We start from the raw sequence: 24,993 nt of genomic DNA, 5'->3' as shown, positions 1-24,993 counted from the left end.
TTTAATTCCATCAAAGTTAAGTGCAAAAAGGCTTGGAACTTATTCTAGAGATAAATTATGGTATATGGACATATAAACCATTGTACTCGTGAACTCTACGTTATGGTGTGGAGGAGTGTGGGTTTCATGTTAGTTGCAGAAGACTTAGATGGTAACAGAATGGAATTTCTGGACATACGGAATGTCATCAGTATTGAAAAATGCATATTTGTCTCCCTTCATGTGGAAAACATGTATACAACAATGAGCTGAAAAAGTGTAAGCAACTACATATACGCAATAAATATTTATTTTGAAAATGATTAAATCACATTTCCAATTTTTTCGGAAAGACAGAAACTACAGCAGAGTTACTTAAACTTTTACAGAACTAAGTTAAGTAAGCCACATCAAATCAAGCAAAGCATTTCCTTTGAAATAATAGGCCAAATTTCTTTCGGTTTCCAAATTGACCCCGATTCTTAAAATATTCAAATAACAAAATAAACTACAAAGCGTTTTCTTTGAAATAAAACTGACACTAATATGCTGATTGATTTCTTTTAGATTTCATATAAATAGTTAAAGTATAACAAAATTCTCAACCACTGTCACAGAAAAATAAATATTCAGTGTAGCAATCTAGAAAGAAATTTTAATGGTTATAAAAAAGCAAGCTGAAAACCAAGTAAAAGCCCATCCAAACACAGTTACAGGAGTCAACAAAAGACTGTTTTCTGCCTGATTTTTTTAAATGAAACTCGTTTTCCTCAGCTTTGAAAATCTGGTGAAATATCAAGGATTTAAATCTCTTTTTAAGTACCAATCAACTTTAATACTAAATGGTGAAAATAGTCTAAATGGTGAAAATGATCTGGCTTATAACTTTTCAGCTTTTTCCACTTAATATAAGTTTTGACCATAACAACCTTGTACGAATTTTGCAACAATTACTGAGTCAAAGAATAGCAAAAGAATCCCCATATTATACCTATAATATTGGTAAATGGGAAAAAATGTAAGTTTTATACATTAAACAATTGGCTGTGAATATAAATAATTATTATGCTGAAGGGGTGCCCTCCATTCAGGGGCTACAACAATCTGAACACTTATCATATTCTGAGCAATTTTTGGTAAAATAAAATATTTACTTCTATTATGATGCAAAAAATGTCTCCCTTGCAATCAAAATATTCATAAAAGAAACAGTAGGTAACATATCAACTTAAATAATTCTTGTTTTCTGTTTACTAAAACAAAAGTACCATGACTCAGCAGAAAATAAAACAAGAGCACTGCCTAGGATGCCATTGCTCGTCTGCAAGTGCTGGACAATATGTACGAAAAGAGTTATAGTTCAGATTTTCTAAGTACAAAAATGGCCATAATTCTGACAAAATGCAGATTAGAGTTATGGTTATAGTCCTATAATGATGATAAACAAGCTTGCAAAGTTTCAAAGCTGTAGCTCTTTTAATAATTTTTTTGAGAAAAAGTGACCTAAACACAAATTTAAACTGACACCGACGCCAACTATCAAGTGACGACAATACAGTGTAGATTTTTAAAAAAAAAATCAGACAGGCTAAAAAAATACATAAAACAATTAACATTACCGTCACCATACGTCAATTTTTAAAACTTTGCTCTAATTTTAAGCTTAAATAACATGCAAAACAGCATTAAAACAGTTTGCTCTTGTCAACTCAAATAAAAATCACAAATAACACTGTGACAAAGCTCAGTGTTACTTATCAAAGCTAAAAATAGAATTTAACAAAGCTCAAAAATATCAAAGCTCAAAATTTAACTTATCAAAGCTCAAAATGTTACTTATCAAACTCATCATAGTGCTTTCATTTGAATTCTTACAGGGCTTCTGTGTCACCTATATCTGAATGAGGAGCAAAATGTAAAATGAGCCACACCATGAGACATTTGCGACCAGCATGGATCCAGACCAGCCTGCACATCCGCACAGTCTGATCAGAATCCATGCTGTTCGCTAACGGTTGCTCTAATTGCAATAGGCTTTGAAAGTGAATAGCATGGATCCTGACCAGACTGCACGGATGCGCAAGGCGGCTCTGGATCCATGTTGGTCACAAATGCACTATGCTGGTGGCTCAAATGTACAAAAACAACAGTGCCAGAGGAAGTGCATCACTCAATTCTTATTTCTTGATTTCCATAAAAATCAGCTAAAATTTACCTTGATTTTATATTTGTTATCACAAATTCATCAACCAAGAACACTTCTGAATCATAAAAATATCAAGGGGAAAAGGAATAAAGACAAAAACCTGGTCCATATATGTTTAGAATATGACCCCCCATCCTCCCCCACCTACCTTTCTGATCAAAACTGATTCTTCCAAGCAAATCCTAAATCTGAAATTCTTAAAGAGTAAAATAAGTAAATGATCAACCTGATATTAATGAATTCTTTCTTATTTTATTTTTACTTTTTTGAAATACATTTGTAATACTGAACTCAAAGGGGAGATTTTGTCTGCCTTAGTCAAAACAGACAGGTGGAACTTTGTTCCGAGGAATTTTGTCTTAAATGTTGGAGAAAATGAAAAAATTGGAATGCTTAAAGTATTTATCACAATAAAAGTAGGAAATGGTTTCCCACAGACCATTCATATATGATTCCACAAGTTTCCTTATTCACAGATGGAGAGTAAATATATTAACATATGCACACATTTTGACAATAAAATTTATGTATATTCTGCTACAGAGGCATAGGCATGGATAGGCCTTTTGCAGAAAACAATTTTAATCACCTCAATGTGGTTAGTGTCAAACTGCTTCTATCATGTCCATACTGTTAACCTGTTCTAGTGCTGAGGTGATGATTTGTCAGTAAGTTTCTATCCCATGAAGAAATCACAATAATTTAAATGTTTATGTAACAATTTCAATTTAAAAAATCTCTGAATAAGTCCAAGGGTCGAAAATAGACAATTGTCCATGACAGAGTATTTCAAACAAAGATGGAGAAAAATTTCAAAAAGACAAAAGAGCAGAGAAGAAAATTTAATACTATCTATTGCTGTTGGAAGAAGCTGTGTTATAGTACAACACAGATTGCTCAAGGTGGTAAGCAGATGAGCACACTGATAGAGTTATCCCGAGGTTCAGGTTATCCAAACAAGGTAAATGACTGGGGTTCATATAAACTGCATCCGTAAGTAAACATTCTTTAGCCATCGATGCAAGACCGAGAAGTGTTTAACCCTTACCCTGCTAAATTTCTAAAATGGACTGATCCATCATTCAATTTAGGCAGTACCACTTGTTATTCAAAGGGGTGTTCACTGAAAATTTACTGTCTGAATAGCGAACAGTGCAGACCATGATCAGACTGTACGGATGTGCAGGCTGATCTTGGTCTGCACTGGTTGCAAAGGCAGATTCACTTGCCACCAGCAGGTTAGAGGTTAACTGCATTTTCAGTTTTATTACTTAAAAATATCAAAATGATTAGATTTTTAAAGGTAATTTGGTTTATAGGCCTATTATATCTGAATTTAAAAATACTGAAAAAATACATAAGTTACATATAAAATATACAAAAGGTTTACAGTTTAGATATATGAAAATTATATATGTATTACATGCATGTACAATTATAAATGGCAAAAATATATAAAATTAAAAAATGCATAAACACAGAATAAACATGAAGAATCAATTTTCAATCAACTAACAAGTAATCATAATACAAATCATTGGACGGCATCAAATTTGACATGATTTATTTTCATTATTATTGCTAACTTATTTGCACAACAATGGGGTGTAACAGCTTTATTATTACAAAAATAATTATATACTTTAACAAAAACTAAGTAATTTTTCACATAGAATGTCACAACCTGTAACATTCCTGAAAATGATATTCAATAACCAGACAGAATGTCACATCATGTGACATTCCTGAAAATGGTATTCAATAACCAGACAGAATGTCACAACCTGTAACATTCCTGAAAATGATATTCAATAACCAGACAGAATGTCACATCATGTGACATTCCTGAAAATGGTATTCAATAACCAGACAGAATGTAACAACCAGTAGCATTCCTGAAAATGATATTCAATGAAAGGTCAAGCCTCTTCTCTTTATGAGAGACACTTTTAGTTTTTTTAAATTTTGAACACACAAACACTGTCCCTAATTACTTGCATTTGCAAATTTACTCTGAATGTTAGCCATCTACACAACTGAGAGACATTATGTCTGGAAAATGAAATTATAACAACAGTTACTTGCTTTAAGCATCAAATACTGAAACTACACCTGTTTTTTTTTAAATATTGTGTTTTTACCGGTATTAGGTTTTGTAAAATTCAAGGCAAGAGACAAATGCCCAGTTGAACTATCAATATTTTTATATTACATGTATTAATTAAATAATCATGTTTTACATAATGGCATACACAAATGGTTGTAAAACACCAAAAAAAATAACAATTAAATTCAGACTGTGTTTTACTTCTACAATGTATGCCAACCCTAGAAAAATGGTTAGTTGACTAGTGTTCATGTTCAAAGACTCCCAACTAGTAAAGGCACAGTTCCCTTCAATAAAATGAAAATCTTCCCAATATTAAGAAGGGAGACAACTGACCTATGTCTTGTGAAAACCTATTGTGCCTTATCTGTTGCCTGAGGAATGAACTGACATTGCCCTAAAACTCCTAGCTTAACATTTCTTACTAGTAAAATGCCTAACCACTTCCTGAACATCTCTAGACGGTAGTAAATACTTGAAACTTGTCAATTTTGGCTGCCTTTCAAACTGAAGACATAATATGTTGTCTTTATCAAGATATAACCTATACAAAGGTTTGTGCAATAAATAATCTCATATAGTGATAATACTGTATATTGTGTCTACATAATTAAGATCCTGTAAAATTAATAATGAGCCACATCACATGAATGGCTACCCAGCTGTTATCATATGAAATCTTACCCAATAGTGAGCCACATCACATGAAATGTTACCAAATGGGGAGCCACATCACATGAAATGCTACCCAATACTGAGCCACATCACATGAAAGGCAATCAAATAATTAAGTAACATCACACAAAATGCTACCCAATAGTGAGCCACATCACATGAAAGGCAATCAAATAATTAAGTAACATCACACAAAATGCTACCCAATAGTGAGCCACATTACATGAAATGTTACCAAATGGGGAGCCACATCACATGAAATGCTACCCAATATTGAATCACATCACATAAAATGCTACCCAATGGGGAGAACATCACATGGAATGCTACCCAATGGGGAGAACATCACATGGAATGCTACCCAATGGGGAGCCACATCATATGAAATGTTACCCAATAAGCCATTCCACATAAAATGTTACCCAATAGTGAGCCATTCCAAATGGTGAGCCATTCAACAAGTAATGATACCCAATGGTGAGCCATGCCACATGAACAAGCTACCAACTTTTTATTAGGTATGAACCTAAATTACATGATTTCGACATTGACTTAAGTATGCTAAATGGAAACTTTAATAAACCCTACAACCATATATATGTATAATCTATATTAGAAGACACAGCATTTAACATCATTTTACAATAAGGTGCCTTTTATTGTGACTCGGCTCAATCACATATATTAAAACAATAGGTGGGAATGGGTATAACTGGTTATAATTATATTTAAAACACTTCTACATAACAGTAAATTAACCCTGTTACCTTAATATCTAAAACTGAACTTGAAATAATGATACTTTTGTGTACAATGTAATGGATTTCCATTTATAAATGAGATCCATGTTTTAAAGAGCATTCCAATTCAAATGACAGACAATTTACCTTAACCCTTATGATGATGGTATATGCCAATACACACATTCCTTAAACTACAGTAACATGTTGCGCTATTGATACATATGTACCTTTTTGTGTCTTCCGAAAAACATATAATATTGAAAATTAATAACAGTATTAATAGGTACCAACAAACCTTTAAAAAAAATCACAATTATTAAAACAATTAGAAACCAACACACAAAAGTTAAAAATAACATTCTGACAGTAAAAATAAAGCAATGCAAAAACAACTTAAATGCCAGTAAAAGAGAACACACTTCACTACCCGCACTACATGCGTGAACTAGGCCTCTATAAAACAAGCTTAAGTGAAAAACAAACACATGAAAATATTCTGGAAACTTGGAATTTAATGTCGGTTTGTGTACTTTTAATATTTCGTCGACAGTTTTTTTTATCTATTATGCATTTTACACAATTTAAAGACACTGTTTTTCTTACCTAACATAAATGAAAAATGTGAATTATGCTTTTGTATTACATGTTTTTCAGTGAAATATTGAAATGCTAGAGTGAAATACTTGTACATGTTTCACAAAGAAAAACATGGGTAAAATTTGGTTAAAACTACTGTAAAAGATATATGCTAAAAAGAAAAATTGTTTGATTTACATGCAATATAAATATATCTATCACTTGTTAATACCTGACCTTATATTTTCAATTTTAATTAGGCCACTTGGGAAAAATACTTCATCTGATGTTCATGAGGTGAAAGATATTTAATCTTAAATATAAATACTCTGAAACAAACAAATATCCTGTATATATCACTCTAAAAATAATTAATTTCTTACAAGATCAGTTGTGTCAAAAATTGGACATCTGAAAATCGAACAGTATCTACTTGTGTCCACTACAGAAAATAGGCCATTAAAAATATATAACAGTTCACAAGTCACTTTTCAAAACTGGTATACAACACTAGAAGTAAATAGATTTTTAAAAAGTGTCAAAATATTTTAAGTCACTTGTAAAACTTGTAAGATGTCACATTAAAATGTGGTAGAAATGTTTTTTTAAGACATTCACATATTGTGTATTCAACAAATACAAAAAGTGCACACAGCAGTTTTTTAACACCCACTAATAAACATGGTGCAGTGGTTTTATGTCAATTTGACAATGAAATACACAGTGACATAGGTTTTGATGTTAATATATCATGAACACATGTTCTCACATTGCAATAGTATCACAGCTGTTATAATATATTCTAGAAACTACACAATACTTATTCTTACATTGTAATAGCCACTACTTTAGATTTTTACACTAAAATATAGGAACTCATTCTTTGCATCTGATACAATTCAAGCTACACACACCATAGAACTTTCGGAAAATCGAACTTCTAGTAATACAGCTTTGAGCAGACAGTTTTTCTTCACTTAGGTCCAGGTAAACTATTTCTCTTTTCTACTTCTTGATCTTATTTAAACTTTCAATGTAAAAATGTCTACAGTTTGATCAACCTTTTCGATAACAAGGTTTTTCCCTGACTTTTTAAAAAATTTAATGTAAAACAATACAATTGATATTATACATCTTTCTATCGAACTCAAGGCTTAGTTAAAGGACCTTTTTAAATTTTTAGAGCCATTTTTGAATTTTTTCTTTAAATAATTCTATTTCTATGTTGTTTGTGTATGGACCATTACACAACTTTCAGGATATCTTAATTAGCAGGAAAGCAACATATCCATGCAAAGTTTTTGTGAAATTACAAAAACTAATTAAATTGTAATTTTGCCTGTCTTTTTTTATAATGGGAAAAATACTTTTGGGGGCATAAAATTGACATTAAAACACCTAAAAAGTATAAAAAAAAGATCCTACTACCACCATTTGCGACCCTAATAATGATATATAGTCTATACCTGGTTCTTGCAGTATAAAGGTGCAATTCACGAAAAAAAACCTGTACAAAGTAAGTTGATCAAACACTAAGACCATGATTATCATTGAACAGTTAACAAATTTCGGTGGAGAAGTCATCTAGAATATAATATTAGCACAACATGTAAACTATACATGACTAGATTTAGGCTTTTCGCTCTTCCAAAGTCTTCAAGACAGTGGCGCAGTTTTCTTGTGCAATTTTAATTGCACCTTCAATCTCTTCTGAAACCTGCAAAAAATAAAAATATTTCTGACTGTATACAATAGCAACATAATAAATAAAATATTCAAAAGATTCAGCTGTTTCAATTTGCTAAGTGTTTTTGTAATATATCAATGTATTTGATTCATCCAGCTGTTCTACCTCACTGACTTCAGTTTGCAATTTTGATTAAAACAGCTACACACACTGACTCTCTCCCATAACTTAAGTCAGAATGATGAAATTATACAGGGTTACATAAATTAACAAGTACTTGACATGAAATCACCCACTGTACTTATGTAAAGCCATGCCAAGCAAAATATTTGAATTCCATCTTCTGTCAAATCTCCTGCTTGTTGTAATGTCAAAATATTCATGTATTTTCAAACTTATGTATTTGCACTACACATGTTTTTTCCTACAACATAACTAAATAAATCAATCTTATTTTAATTCTGTAAATCATATGGACCTCAAAGGTGGAGCTTTTCTAAATCATATCATGCCATAATAGATTTTAAATCATGATGACACATTTGAACATTGACTATTCCAGCAAATAGCATAAGTAGTTGGTTTGGTTTTTGCATGGACTTAAAATTTCAGGAGTTACACGTAGAATCAAATAAAACGTGTATGATAACGAAAACAAAAACAATGAATGTATATGAGTCTAGGTTTCAAAATTTTCATTTTTGTTTGAAATGTATCTATTGTGTTCAAAGTACTCCTGAAAGTTTCCACATTTCACACCTAAAAGGAGAATACAAACCAAAAATTCATTTCTAAAAGACAGTTTATTTGTAAATATTCCAAATTAAATGTTCTATTTTCAATTAGCTAGAATATTCCTACCTTCTTTTTGAACTCTTCATCTTTGACGTCATCAAGGTTGGTTTTCACATTATAGTATGCTCCCCATACAGCTGTTTCCAACATTCTTACACCAACCTGAAACATTATTACTTTTTAATTACTTTACCATTACTTTACTATGTGTTTTAACAGAGACAAATTCCCTAGTATCTCTGGTAAAGTGTAACTGTATGTTGCATCTAGGATTATACGCTCCAAATTCAGGCTACTTGGTAGAACCACAGATCTTTTAACAGGGTACATTATAACTTCCTTACATGAAAGCAGGTAACAAAAAGGTGGTTTCCAAGATGTCTACAACTTAACAGCTGTACCATGAAGGTTGTTCATTAGCTAAGTAAACTTGACTTTATCTGTAACTACAAATTTAAGGATATCTGAACACAAGTTTAGTTACTTGACACATATTTAGGTTGAATAGAATCTATTTTCCACACTCTGATACAATTTAAGAATAGGAATATGTCCTTCAAGAACATGTCTACAGGAGTAAGTACGTCATTTTTAACTTGGCAGCGACAGGGACACTAAAATACATGATGGCAGCTAAACCTACCTGTAAGTCAGATTTACAGTTGATATTGCCTATCTTGGCAAGTTCTTTCAGCGGGTCCCACAGTCCATTGGTTAGTCTTGAAACAGTGAGTGGCACTTGTATAGCTGTACACAGACCATCCTGCATTGCTGCACTACGCCTGCAAAATAGTTCAAACTTAGGTAAGTTTATAACAGCAGTAATCATTTTCATTAGCTTTACTCTTCATGTTATATACAAATACTACAAAGGTCCTCAGTTTGAACTGGACCCAGTTTTGGCATACACAATAATTAATGTCTTTACAGATGTAGCTGTGACTTCACTTGGAGTCAGACATTCCTGGAAAACACCACTGACTTTGTCAAACTTATTTTCTAGATGGCACAAATTTTTATTGTCATTAAGTGCATTCTATCATTTACCATACTTTATTTGTGTGGTAAAGTACATGTCCTATAAAAGAAGGAAGTTTTATGAGGTTGAACACCAGTATGTTTTGATAATATTGTATGCATGTCATTTATCTCATACTTATAATTTACAACAAGCCTCAAGAAACAGACTTACGGTAAGTCTGTTAAGTTTAACACACACATTTTTTTATTTTCAAACTTATCTGTAAATTTACGTTTATAAAAAATTCTAATTAAGGTGCATGAATTGTATTAGAATTGAAGAGATAAGTTATAGAATGTCAACATTTCTATGGTAAAGTCAGTAGATGTAAAGCTACAGGGGTTCTTATCAGCTTATAAATTTACATATTACAGAAATTTCAGATAGAAAAGATGACACAATATCAATTGTTGAACTTACATTGCCTGCTCCTCTTCTGAATCTGCAGGTAACTTCAAGGCCAGCTAGAAATTGACAGTACAAAGTATAAACATGGTTTAGCACTTAAATTTTTCAACTTGAATATACTTAAATCATTACTTATCATTTAACCTTTACCCTGCTAAATTTCTAAAATGGACTAGTCTATCATTCAATCTGGACAGTATCATTTATTATTCGAAGGGTTGTTCAGTGGAAATTTACTGACTGAATAGGGAACAGTGCCTGCATGGAAGTGCAGGCTGATCTTGGTCTGCAATGGCCGCAAAGGCAAAATCACTTGCCGTCAGCAGGCTAAAGGTTAAACAACTAGCCAGTGTGACAATTTTATTGCTGAAGTGTGTTTCATCTCATCAAAACAGGATTAAGAGGTCATACATTGTGTAGAATAATTTCAACCAGGGGTAACTCAAATTATTAATTCGATATGGTGTATAAGTGAATCAGAATGTTTATATTAATTAAAATACGCTTCTGCAATATATATAATTTCAATTCTAATATGTCTATATCTGTACATCAAATATCAAATGTACTTCTAAGCTTTCAGTAATAAGCTGGCATGACAAGATGCATACAAAACTGTTCCTACATAAACAAAAGCATGTAAGGAAAAAGTATCAAATGAACTTCAATCTAACATGAATTCATCTCTTTCCTGTTTCAGTACTCATTCAAATGTGAAGTCGCACAATCTTACCATATTTTCACTACAGGTAGTCATGAAGTAAACAAGAGCTGTCACAGGAGACAGAGCGCTCGACTATTTCGATGCTAGATAGTGAAACTGGGCACATCTGAGGAAACTGGAGCTGTCTTTAGAGTTTTTAATGACTCCAATGGTGGATGAAGATATTGCACAATAGCTTGAGCCTGTGTCAAAAATATTAAGTAATAATAGAGGTAAAGATAAAGTGTATCAAAACACTATATAAGCATAATTCTAAGCAAAGAGGGGGCATAACTTGTAAAATATTGGTGCAAGAGTTATGCATCTTGTGTCATATGAATTGGGTGATGATGTGGAACAACTACTTCAAGTTTGAATCAAATGCATTGTGTAATAACTGAGATATAGTGAAAATGCATCAAAATTAACCTTAAATTCTAAGTAAAAGAGGGCATAATTCATGAACAATTGGTGCCAGAGCTATGCACCTTGTGTCATATGATGTGGGGGATGATGTTGAACAATTAGTTTAAGTTTGAATCAAATGCGAGATAGAGTGAAAGTGCATCAAAACTTTAACCTGAAATTCTAAGTAAAAAGGTGGAATAATTCATGAAAAATTTGTGCCAGAGTTATGCACCTTGTGTCATATGATGTGGGTGATGATGTTGAACAACTATTTTAAGTAGGAGTCAAATCCATTCAGTAATAACAGAGATAGAGTGAAAGTGCATCAAAACTTTAACCTGAAATTCTAAGTAAAAAAGGGGAATAATTCATGAAAAATTTGTGCCAGAGTTATGCACCTTGTGTCATATGATGTGGGTGATGATGCTGAACAATTATTTTAAGTTTGAATCAAATCCATTCAGTAATAACAGAGATAGAGTGAAAGTGCATCAAAACTTTAACCTGAAAATCTAAGTGAAAAGGGGAGTTAAATCATGAAATATTGGTGCCAGAGTTATGGTCCTTGTGTCAGATGATGTGGGTGATGATGAGGAATAACTATTTTAAGTTTGAATCAAATCCATTAAGTAATTACAGAGATAAGAAGAAAAAAGAGAAAGTGTAAAAAAATCTTTAACCAAGGTGGGGACGCGGAAAGACGCCGATGCCGACACCGGGTCGAGTAGGATAGCTCTCCTTATACTTTGTATAGTCGAGCTAAAAATTCTTACAATGTATTCACTACAGACAATAATATGTGAAGTTGCAAATTCTTACCATATATTCACTGAAGGCAAGAGCATCAGCATCTATGAAGGGGGTAAGATCTTTCATAGCTTTGTAAAGTGGTGGGATCAATTTTCTTATTTGACTGTCCAGCTCAAAAAACTTCTTGTTTCCATAGGTAAGAAACCCTACCATTGAACCAAGAGCTGCTCCCTGAAATAAATAACTTATCATGCTTAAAACAATTTGAAAAAGTAGCATATTTAGTATCACAAGTTTTGACACAGAACTTTGTTACCCATAAACACTACAGCACAATTTGAAATCACTCTCTACAAATCATGAAACACAAACATTTGCAATTTCAATTTTATTTATTGACTAATCAGAATAATGTTTCCTGTTATTAGAGGTCCAGTCTTTCTTTGAAAAGAGCTGTTTAAGAAACACTATGCCAAGAATATTTCACTTATAAACACTATGTCATATGAAACTGAAATCTTTCTGAGAACCTTTACCATTGAGTGCGCTAGAACAATACAGAATTTACTCATACCAATGAAGCTGCCAGAGCTGATACAGATCCTCCACCAGGTGAAGGTGACCTTGACCCTACAGTTAGAATGAAGTCTTTTATATCCATACTGGCTAAAGGACCTTCTCTTTCATCTGATATCATATATCTGTAAAAACAAATAAATCATAAAGGTTTCAATGGGAAATTCATATATGAAGCAATATACAAACAGACATTTAAAATTAAACCACAGCCATTATGCAGCTGACATGATGCCACCATGCCAAAAGTTGAAGGTTCAAACCCTACTGCTCCACTTCAATATCTGGTATTTTCCAGAATGACTCGAACCCTACCAGGTCAACTTCACACTCTAGTATTATCTAGAATGACACAAATTCTACAGAGTCAGGAAATGGGCAAGAACACCTGACTCTAAAGTTTCTGTTATAGTGAAAAGTGTCTTTAAAGAAGCAGCTTATAAAGATAATGACTCAATCTAATGTGCTGACATCAGAAATTACGTGTATCTCTTCCATAAATTCTCCAGAGTACTGGTAATTCCAAAATAACTTCTATATTAAGAAAAAATATAAGGCCCTTCAATTTATAATTCAAAACCTCTGACTTGAAAACATGTGTATAAAACATCCTAAATGGAACAGCAACTCACTGACAGATTCAATGCATTTCAATATAACTTACTCTATAATTCTTTCTTTAGGACTAAATGCTCCTAAGGAATTGAGGCCTAACTTATTGATTACCTGAAAAAAATGGAAAATATATACTTTGAATAAACATTTCCAGCATAAAACTACATCATCATCATCATCATTATCGTTATCACTATCATCATCACCATAGTACTGATTCAAGCTCAAGAACAATAAATGCCTTTAATTGATCATACTCTTTGTACAAGTTTATTCTTTCATTATTCAAAGTTGTTTGTTTTACTTTGTAAAAATGGCATACTTATTATCGGTACATTCTGTGGAATCATTTAATTTTGTGGACACCCTAATTTTGTGGCTTTTTGCCAAAATGGTTATTTCTTGTGGATATGGATTTGCAGATTTTATTTTTGAACATAAAATATAAGAAAATTTTACTTTTTCATTGGGATTCAATTCCATGTATTGACTCAATCAAAAGTAGTTCCCCACGAATAGTAATGATTTCACAGTGAATAGTAATGATTTCACAGTATGCCCTATTCTCATGAAAATATAATCTGTCTACATTCTTGTGCACTGATATATATTCCGAGACTAATGTAAAACATGAATGCATCATACATACAAACTGCTTTATTTGAAATCGATAATATAACAGTTACGTATCATAATAAATATAGGCTTTATGAATACAGACCTTGGAATTAGTAAATCTGCTGAGAAATGGAACATGTGCAATACTCACTAATCTTAATTTCTGATCCTCTTCTAGAATAAACAGGTTATGTTTCTCCATGTAGTGTTGTGCACATGCCATTATTGCATCTAGAGGAACCAGCCCAACTACCTGGGAACCAACCACAGCTATGTTCAACTCCTGCAATAAAACAGCAGATACTGAAGGGAACCAGCCGTACAACCTGGGACTTTACGACTGTTATGTTCCACTACTGTAATTAAACATCAGATACAGAAGGGAACCAGCCAGACTACCTGGGAACCAAAGCCAGACTGACCAGAAACCAACCACTGCTAGCTATGGGCCTAGTCTGATCAACTACTATTGTATAGTATAATAAGTAATACTTCCACAGCTCAGTCAGCATTATCTTACCTTTCCTTATAATTCTGAAACAAGAGGAGCTTCGCCCACCCGTTGAGTTGTGCTACAGTTAAAACAAAATGTCTTTTCCGTTAACTAGCTGCAGTTTGATGCTCAAAAGTGAAATACAGTTACAAAAGTAGGTGATTAAACTAGGCCATGTTCAATGTCTGTAACACGAATCGGATAGAAATTTCCATCCAGAGGGCACCTGCATATCGGGCGGTAATGAGGCTTGGTTATTCATTTCCTCTTTAACTGATTCATTATAAGCTTAAGACAATGCAATGATCAATTTCAAATTTGTGCTAAGAAACAGCCAATCAAATGCTGAACAGTTGACTCTGAAACAAGAGGGCCGTGATGGCACTAGACTGCTTACCCGAGTTTCACAGCTTAAAAAAAGGCTAGAGAGTATGAATTTTGGAAGAGGACCATTATATGTTCCAAGAGTTGAAAAGCAGTTAAAGTTGATAACCCACAGGTATCCTGCTCAGGTGAGCTAAAAGTCACCTCTACAACCTTAGAGCCGACATATTTTCCTAAAATAAACCAATACCTCAGCATCTTTACAGACTTCCTCATAGACTGTATGTATTGCTGTCTGCTCGTAGTCTGTAATGTTTACCGACACCTGGGCCATGTTGGCTTCCTCAAGATACCAGCCTATTGCCTGTACTTCCTTCAGTCTACCTGGCTATAATATATACACAAAACTTCTATATAATCTACAAATCTATTTTTCTTTATAATATCCCTATATGAAACACTTTCAGAAAACAGATAAAGTTACGTCAATTTCAATGAGTAACATTTATTACTAAGATATGGGTACAATTCAACATTTTAAGACATTTCACAGCAATTTTAGAGCATGATTTGAAAATACCATAGATCTGTCTATCCTAACACAAAGGTTGTCACAATGTTTTATTAAGAAAGAGCATTTTGTAAAATATGAGAGGAAAAAAACTTCTGATCATTTGAGCACGAATATTTTTGATGAACAGATTGTTTGAAATCTCCAAGGATCATTGGCAAAACATTTTACTCATATCCGATACTGAATAAAACTAAACATAACAAAAAGTTCCTGTTAACAGACAAACCTCCTCTTTGCAGCGACCCTGTTCACGTATATTAAGAGCTATCCTATGAGCCTGTTCTTTCGTACTTAACAAGTTAATGTTGTAAGCAATAAGGAACGTTCTTGCACCAACAGCTGTTGCCCCCCAGGATGGAACAAAATCTGATGGACCAAAGTCTGGCTTCCATTCATCTTTTGTAAGCTAGAAACAAAGTCAGGATTATTTTAATATACAATTTTGCAAATTTGCATTTTTTTGTAAACAAAATATTTTAACCCCTATCATGCTTGACACGAATGATTCTGCTTTTGTGGAATTGATACAGTGTAGTTTAGCAATTTTGATTTATTCTATGACTATGACTCATTAAAAACTAGTCCAAACTGAATATTTATTAAATTTGACCTACATTTTATAGTGATACACATTTTAAAAGTTTGGTTGAGATCAAAGAAAAAGATACTCTAGCTATTGCATGGACTCTGTCAAGATGGGTGACCAAATATACTACAACTGTTTACTTCTGAAATTGAGTACAACTTTCAACATTCTCAGACAATTATGAATTGACAAAATAAATACAAATCAAAATGTGTCACCTTTTCTGGAAGTGCTTCGTATTCCCCTGCACGTATCTGTGGCAATGTTTTTCTGTGTTCCTGTGTTGACGCCGCACCATATAAGTATACTGAAAAAATTTGTGTAATACTTTACATACTGTGAAATCATTAATATTCGTGGGGGACTAATTTTTTGAGGATTTCGTGGTTGAATAAGTCCACAAAATTTAATCCCAACGAACATGTAAAATTTCCATTCATTTTATGTTAAAAAGTTGAAATCCATGAATTCAGATCCCCATGAAATTGCCGTTTTGACCAAACCATGAAATTTTATGCCCACAAAATTAAATGATTTTACAGTAGTCTGTATTTAACTTACTAATGACCATTTATGACCTATACATTTTTGGAAACTGCAATGGAAGCTATAATCTGAACATAAAATCATAATTTTGTGACACTGTTTACTGAACTAAAAATGACATTTTGCTAATAATATTTGTCAGTTTAAGGAATTTCCATCTAAGAAAAAGATTGTATCTGCCACTTTTAACCTTTTAAGATTACATATTATGTGATTTTGGCTACAACAATTTTATAGTAAATAGATCATAAGTAGCAAATACAGCCATTCATTACTGACAACTGTAAAATGGCATATACAATTTTCTAAATGACCTCTGACTGAGCTTGATAAATATATGACAACCATTACTGCCAGTACTGAAAAGCTTTTGCTGTGAGGCATGCAATATAAATAACAATTTGGTGAACTATACAGTTTTATTTCATTTTTTCAAAAATACTTGGTTCACTTCAGGCCTTTTATTTCTTGATATACTGTAAAAGCACATATTTTCACTGGGTCAAAATTTCATGAAACTTCGAGATTATGTTTGCGAGGTTCAATATTTGCGAAAATGTAAAAATGGTATCCTGCTTGAATTTGAATTATACTAATGGGGACTATTTACATGAGGATTGATTTTCGCGAGATGTAGAGCCTCACGAATATAGCGAAAAATTACACCCTCACAGTACTGTATATTAGGTAATATTCACAAAGTTTCAGTCAAAAATCACATACTTGTTCTTGAGATACAGCTTGATATGTAGTTGCACGTAAAACTTTAACAGGCCACATGCTTTAACAAGAGTTATCTAACTTATTTCAGTTGATTTGATGACTTGAAAGCATTGTGGTCAGTTTCAAACCAATGCATATATACAGCTTGATTGTTAATTATTGCACAAAGAACATTAACCAAGTTTTCTAAGTGGAAAAAAGATCCATAATTTGAACTGAATTCATCAAAGAGTTACCTAACATAAATATTTCCGTAGATTTGATGATTGAGAAGCATTATGTGAAATTTTAATCTAAAATATAGAATTGTCACTGAGATACAGCTTGAAAGGAAGTTACATGCAAAATTTTAACCAAAATTTTCTAAGCTGAAAAAGGGCCCTAACTTGCATGAAATTTCATCAAGAGTTACCTATCTAGATTATTTCAGTAGATCTGACGACTAAAAAGCATTAGTGAAGTTTCATTCCAACACAGTGCCCTTACTGCGTTACAGCTTGATAGTTTGTTGTTCCCAATACTTTAATCTAATTTCCGAAGCCAAAAAATCTTTTGTATAAACAAAGAGTTATCTCACTTGGATGTTTCAAAAAGTTTAGTGACTACAAAGCCTTGAGTGAAGTTTTAATCTAATACATGCACTGTTTACTGATGCATGATCTTGCATGCAAAACTATGATCAAGATGCGATGCTGATGACAATGCAAATGCAAAGGTAAGTTGAATAGCTCTCATTATTCTTCGAATAGTCAAGCTAAAAAAAAAAGATTTAAAGGTAATGCAAAATGTGTTATAAACCTGGAATTCCTAGTTCTTCTGCAAGTTTATCTCCAAACTCCCGTGCACACACGATGCAGTCATCCATTGTAACATTCTGTACAGGTATGAAAGGACAAACATCCATTGCTCCCATCCTTGGATGCTCCCCTGAAAATATTTTGGTCATTTTGTCAATGGGGTATTAAAAAATCTTCACAATTTGACATACTGTGGTACATCTCTTTTCATGCTCGCCTATCACTCATCTCTTTAGTACTGTATCTTAAAAACTCAATTTCATACTTACATTTAAATCTAATATGATCTTAAGATCATAAACATGTTGTGCAGGCCGAAAGATAGAGTTCATATAAAGTATTATTTGTCCTTTATGTTTCAAGAGTGGAAGTTGCCAGTTAATTGTACATATAAATGTAACAATCTGTTAGTTGTCACAAACATTTAGAAGACTATGGATAGATTAAATCATAACAAAATAATAATAATATATAGAATTACTAACAAATCTGCATTAAACAACAACAAAAGTAGAGCCTATTTTGTACACCTCAAATGGTGGAAAATAAAAAGGAGAAAGCCATTCATTTACCCTGATGCATCCTCATATCTATTGTCTGATATGCCACCCTTGCAGCACATAGTGCCCCTTCAATGACAGCATCAGGTGACCCGACAAATGTATAAACTGTACGGTTAGTTGAGGCCCCGGGATCTACGTCTAACAGATTACAGCCTTCAACAGCTGCTATAGCTCCAGCTATAGCTTCAATTATCTGAAATAAAGAAATTGGGCATTACTAAAAACATGATAACAGTTTGCATCATAATGATCATTTTTATGCAGTTTTTCCCCAATCGGCTTTATTGATAATATTCACTGAAGGAAAGTACAATCTGGAAGCTTTAAATATCCATAAATCCAACTTTATTTAATCTTCCTGTACAAATAGAAGTATTTAATTAAGAGTCTTGGGTAGTATTGATTTTGGAGATATAGAAAGATATAGAAAAATGTAATTAAATAATGTTTGCTTGCTAAAAAAGTGAAAATTCTTGGACTCTAAAGTCTAAATTCTTGTCCGAGTGTGAATGGGGTTAAGGGGCCAGCTATATAGAGAAAAGGATGTTTGCATGATCAGTAACTGATAAAAAGTAAAACTTCATAAACTGAAAAAAAATATACATGTTTACACTGATCCTTGTATATCAGTTATGTAGAATCATAATGAATAGGTGTCTATTTTGAACCATTTGAAGTATGGAATATTATTGGAAAGCATGGGAGAGTAGCGGTATGGTAAACTATATACTGGATTGGTAAATTGTTGGTAAAGATATTTGCTAATACCAACAATTGTGAGAAGTGTCACAACTTATTTTTTCACAAATCATTGACACAGCAATTTATCATCTTGCATGTCACACCTTGTTCAATGCTTTTGACTTTATACAGTTTGAGTTCTGGTGCAAAGACAGATGTAACACTTGCCCTTTTGTATACGTTATTTAACTACAAGCCACCGAATCTGATACAGATCCTTTTGAATTAAAAGGTGACATTTAAGAAACCTTTTCCTTTTAATTACTGACATACAATACATTCAGTATGACATACTTTCTTTCCTTTCTTTTATGTTCTTCACACATTTTTTTACAATTGCTATTTCCTTACAAACAATACAACTTGTAGTTCAGCTGGTGCTTAACCTCCCATTACAGAGTTTATCATGAAAATCTTTAAGGGTGTTACTGGTATCTTAACAATGCATTTACTTTCATTTCCGTTATAAAGGATGTTTATTACACCATTTATTAAGTGTATACTTAATCAATGTCATTCAGTTTTGTTGTTATACTTGCAACGACTTTATAGTTTTTCCGACATTACCTTCTTACATATATTTCAAATTTGATAAAAATCAAAATATTAGAGATCAAAGAAAGTTATCAGCTGTTCTGACACATTCTATTTTTAATTCTTAAAACAGAACCATTTCTTTTAAACACTGTATAAATTCCATTAAAGACACTTCTGCAAGAAAAAATACCATTCCTTCTACTTAGGCAGACACTTTTTATTTTTTACCAGTTTTCATACAAATAAACCTCTCCAGAGAAATACCTTCCTGTACAACAAGTTGATTTTAGGGGTTCAGTGGTGTTTGGCTAAACATGGAATATAGAGATAAACTCCCTTAAACTGAACACTTTTAACTGTTTGGATCTTAATGTTTAGTGAGTAAACTTAGTCAGTTCTTGGAACTATTTTTTAAATCATGTAAAATGACTAAATTACCAAAAAGGATGAATGATATACTGCATAACTTATCAGTTAATATGAGAAAACGTTATAAGAATGACGAGTAAAAATAATTGTAAAATATTACAGATAGTCTATATCTGCTTGGCTTATCTATAAGAACTATTTAACAAGCTGCAACATGTATAATGTGATCAGTCTCAAATCGGAATATTTTGTGTGCAGAAGATTGTTTTGTCAATTTAGCCAAGTCATCTATTGAGCTTAAGCAAACTGCCTGAAATGCAATAACTCTTACAGAATCAATAAAACCACTTTAAAATTCAACAAGAGCTGTCGGAGGACAGCAATGCTCGACTATTCAACATCTGAATGAATATAAAAGTTGAAAAAGGGACGTAATTTTGTAAAATTGCAAAACAGGGTTATGGGACCTATACAATGCTATCAGCTCATGACAATGGACAAGTTTTTTAGGTAGGTCCAATCCTCTCCTGTTAGTAGGTACATGTACTGAGATATCAGCTTAATACATACAAAAACTTAACCAAAAACTGCTAAGTCAAGAAAAGAGGCATAATTTTGTAAAAAAAAAGCAAAGTAGAGTTACAGAATCTGTGCACTGCATGTCGAATCATGACAGAGAACAAGCATGTGAAGTTTCAATCCACTCGCATTAGTAGGTACTAAGATACCAGCTTACATATAAAAACTTAACAAAACATTAATTCTACCGGTAAGTCAACAAGAGCTGTCTGAGGACAGCAAGGCTTGACTATTCAACAGCCTTGTCAATTGAATGAATACAAAAGTCGAAAAAGGGGCATAATTTTGTAAAATGCAAAGTAGAGGTACTGAACCTCTGTACTGCACGTCATATCATGACAGTGAACAAGTGTGTGAAGTTTCAATCCTTTCCAATTTGTGGATACTGAGATACCAGCTTACATACAAAAACTTAACCAAAAACTGCTAAGTCAAAGGGGCATAATTTTGTAAAAATGCAAAGTAGAGTTATGGGACCTTCACAGTGCATGTTAGATCATGACAGTGAACAAGTGTGTGAAGTTTCAATCCAATCCAATTAGTGGATACTGAGATATCAGATTACATACAAAAATTTAACCAAAAACTGCTAAGTCGAAAAAGGGGCATAATTTTGAAAAAAAAAAAGAGTAGAGTTACGGGACTTGCTTAGTGCATGTCAGATCACGACAGTGAACAAGTATGTGAAGTTTCAATCCATTCCCATTAGTAAGTACTGAGATACCAGCTTACATACAAAACCTTAACCAAAAATTTCTAAGTCGAAAAAGGGGCATAATTTTGTAAAAAAAGCAAAATAGAGTTATGAAACCTGTGCAATGTAGGTCAGTTCATCACAGTGAATAAGTGTGTGAAGTTTCAATCCATTCCCACAAGTGGTTACTGAGTTACCAGCTAACATATAAAACCTTAACCAAAAATTTCTAAGTCAAAAAAGGGGCATAATTTTGTAAAAAAGCAAAAAAGAGTTATGGAACCTGTGCAATGTAAGTCAGTTTGTCACAGTGAATAAGTGTGTGAAGTTTCAATCCATTCCCACAAGTGATTACTGAGATACCAGCTTACATACAAAACCTTAATCAAAATCAGGACGCGGACGCGGACGCGGACGCCGACGCATGGGCGAGTCCAATAGCTCTACTATTCTATGAATAGTCGAGCTAAAAATGAGGCATCATTTTGTAAAAAAGCAAAACAGAGTTATGAAACCTATGCAATGTAAGTCAGTTTATTACAGTAAATAAGAGTAAAGTTCCAGTTCCAATCCATTCCCACATGTGGTTACTGAGATACCAGCTTACATACAAAAACTTAACCAAATCAGGATGCGGACACTGGTGCATGGGCAAGTCCATTCTTTTAATAGTCAAGCTAAAAGGTAAATAGATCTCCAAATTTATATAAAAAATATCATTTTTTATGCCTATTGTTGTAAATGAAAGGTAAAAACAATGTGACTAGAGTGAGTTTAAGGCAAGATTTATTCAAAGATAGAATTTTATTAAGGCCTTTTCAGAATTGTAGTACATGTACTTGATATAGTATGATTTCGGCAGTGTCTTTTGTTTTAGTTCACAATGCCATGTAAATTGAAATAATTATCAGTTAATTGAAATAATTCTCATTTAAAATTTAATACACATGCATCTATAGGAGATAGGACAAATCATTAGACACAGCAAAACTTATAGCCTCCTTCAGGCCACCCTTAATCTTTCATAATCCGCAGTCCTACTGGCATCTGTTCATACACGTTGTGTTTTTCTAGCACTTATGTTTTCAGTAAACTAATCAGGGCTTTTCTCTCAGTCTGTAGTGGATAATTCTCATTTAAAATTTAATACACATGCATCTATAGGAGATAGGACAAATCATTAGACACAGCAAAACTTATAGCCTCCTTCAGGCCACCCTTAATCTTTCATAATCCGCAGTCCTACTGGCATCTGTTCATACACGTTGTGTTTTTCTAGCACTTATGTTTTCAGTAAACTAATCAGGGCTTTTCTCTCAGTCTGTAGTGGAGGTTGTATACAGGCCTTCTTCCCATGGAAAATTTATTCCAAATCATGCAGTTTTCCCCTGAAATTGACTGTACATCAAGACTTGTATTCCAATTGGCAAAAGTAACAGGCCAGGGCTCCTTTCCTCTCTTAGTAAAAAAAAAACAATTCCTTCTCTAATGAACATGCATTTATTGTCAAGTTTATATATTTTTTTTCTGTTTCAATCAATCTTTACCTGACATTACATGTATATGTATATATCTAAGTAAAATATAGAGGAGATATTGATTTATTGGTAAATCCTTCAAAGAAAGATTTATCAATTGCTGTAGTAGCAGAAATTGTCTCTCACATAAAATATTCATTCATCTGCCACTTTAGATAAAATTTTGATTAAATCAATCAATAGTTATTGTATTCTGTTCATTTACAATCATTCAAATATTCCAGAATATGCTGAGACATCAAATTTTGTAGAACTCAACCATTGGTTCTTTTAGCATTTCAACTGTCTCGTAAAGTATTAGGAATGAATTAAATACAAATAAATAATAAAATAAAATAACGAAATAATTGAAGTCATGCATCTTAAGTTCAATATATAACATATTTCTTCTGTATGGGTCTTGTTTTCACCGTAGGTATACTACAGTGCAGACCATGATCAGCCTGCATGGAAGGCCACATTTATTGTAGTAATGTTCTACCATTGTCAATAATTGGTCAAGAACATGTTCACAATTTTATAATCATGTAGGCCAAAAAATGCACAAATTGTCACATTTTTACATCTTTCTGTTTCTTCTATTAATGACTTCAATCAAGACTGATAAACAGAAAAGTTGATGTAACAACTACCCACATGTACAAATTTGTCAATACAATTTATAAAAGTAATAATTTAGAAGCCGAAATTGCTATGACAAACTTTTTACATGTTTGAAAATGGTATAAGCAGTGACACAGCCTTCTAAAACTATGTAAGCCTTCTTCAAGGATTCGATTCCAGACTGGTATTAACCTAGGGAAAAAAGAATACTTTCAGAAACAGCCCGTGTGTGGAGATTAGGTATTGAAAAGAGTAACAATGTCTGCATGGTTCTAAGTGGCCTACTTGTAACTGGGGTCAAATACCTATCGGATAGGAATTTGAATCCTTGTCAATATAAACTAGATTATTATCTATTTTATAGAAAAAGGTTAGACATGAGACCTCTCTTCTATGCTCTAGACTATCCATATCTAACTCAGTCAACACGTCACCCACATGACTAGACCTACAACATCTCCTTATACCAATCTTGCAGCAGTGTGTTGCACCTTTTCAATCCTCTGCACATTATGCTTGGTGTATGGATTCCATACCTGGGATGCATACTCAATTTGGGGCTTGACTAAAGCTTTGTATGCCATAATTCTTGTCCTCTGTGGGGCAAAGGAAAGGTTTCTTCATATGAAACCCAGTGTTCTAATGGCCTTGCATTGTGTTTGGACCTGATGATGCAATTCAAAGTATTGGTAAAAGTTACACCTAAATACTTAGCAGAGTCAACTGCTTCCAGGACTTGACCATGAAGCAAGTAATTACGTTTAATAAGGTTAACCTGTCTATGTCTGGAAATTCTCATAATGGTTAACCTCACACCAACTGGCAAAAAAATTAGTCAAAGATCATTACCTGTGGAGTTTTAAAATAGTTGGTAGACTATATACTGCCATTGGACTGATAATAAATTAATCGCGGCATGATCGCGGGTAGCAGCGAATATCTCGCGAATCCTTCCTGCGAATAGGTATTTCGTGGCATATATGCAGCATATTCGCATCTTTTTGACCATTTCGTAAGGTTTACAGGACTACCTCTACATCACTATACATCTCCATCAAAATATAAATCATGACTTAAAGCTTTAGCACAAATTTTATTGTATAAAATAATTAAGAATTCTGAAAACTAGTTATGATTAGAACATCAGCCACTGGCTATTTAAGAGTTTCAATACACAACCTATGATTCAGCAGTAATGCTAAAATTGATTGATTGACATGTGTCAATAGATCACTTTGGTAATCAGTTTGCTTCCTACCTCTTTATTTCTGCCCACAGAAAAATTTGGGACGCACTCCACTATCTTTGGCATTGTAATCCTCTAACTTGGCGACAAGTGTTATTGTTTACGAAAGCACTATCAACAGATGAGATAAAATTAGTGTAATACTTCAGCTGGTCCAATTCCCAGGTAGATACTGCACTTTTGACAGGTACAGGCCAAGACACGTGTGTGCAC

At 33.0% G+C, this 24,993-nt stretch overlaps 1 protein-coding gene across 1 annotated transcript; it reads right to left on the bottom strand.

Moving 5' to 3' along the window:
- Positions 1-273: 273 nt before the first annotated feature.
- Positions 274-24,991, bottom strand: LOC123532420 (formimidoyltransferase-cyclodeaminase-like). The gene is made up of 14 exons (XM_053518700.1): positions 24,793-24,991; positions 18,483-18,666; positions 17,912-18,040; positions 16,063-16,151; positions 15,485-15,664; positions 14,935-15,072; positions 14,019-14,150; positions 13,299-13,360; positions 12,633-12,759; positions 12,128-12,289; positions 10,210-10,253; positions 9,412-9,550; positions 8,835-8,930; positions 274-8,003 (listed from the first exon to the last, which is right to left on the bottom strand). Exons 1-14 carry the CDS (start codon positions 24,844-24,846, stop codon positions 7,917-7,919), a joined length of 1,623 nt encoding a protein of 540 aa, XP_053374675.1. The 5' UTR covers positions 24,847-24,991; the 3' UTR covers positions 274-7,916.
- Between the last annotated feature and the right edge of the window lie 2 nt (positions 24,992-24,993).

The sequence above is a fragment of the Mercenaria mercenaria genome, chromosome 11, assembly GCF_021730395.1.
Source record: "Mercenaria mercenaria strain notata chromosome 11, MADL_Memer_1, whole genome shotgun sequence".
NCBI lineage: Eukaryota > Metazoa > Mollusca > Bivalvia > Venerida > Veneridae > Mercenaria > Mercenaria mercenaria.
This window is presented reverse-complemented; position numbering and strand designations above follow the sequence as displayed.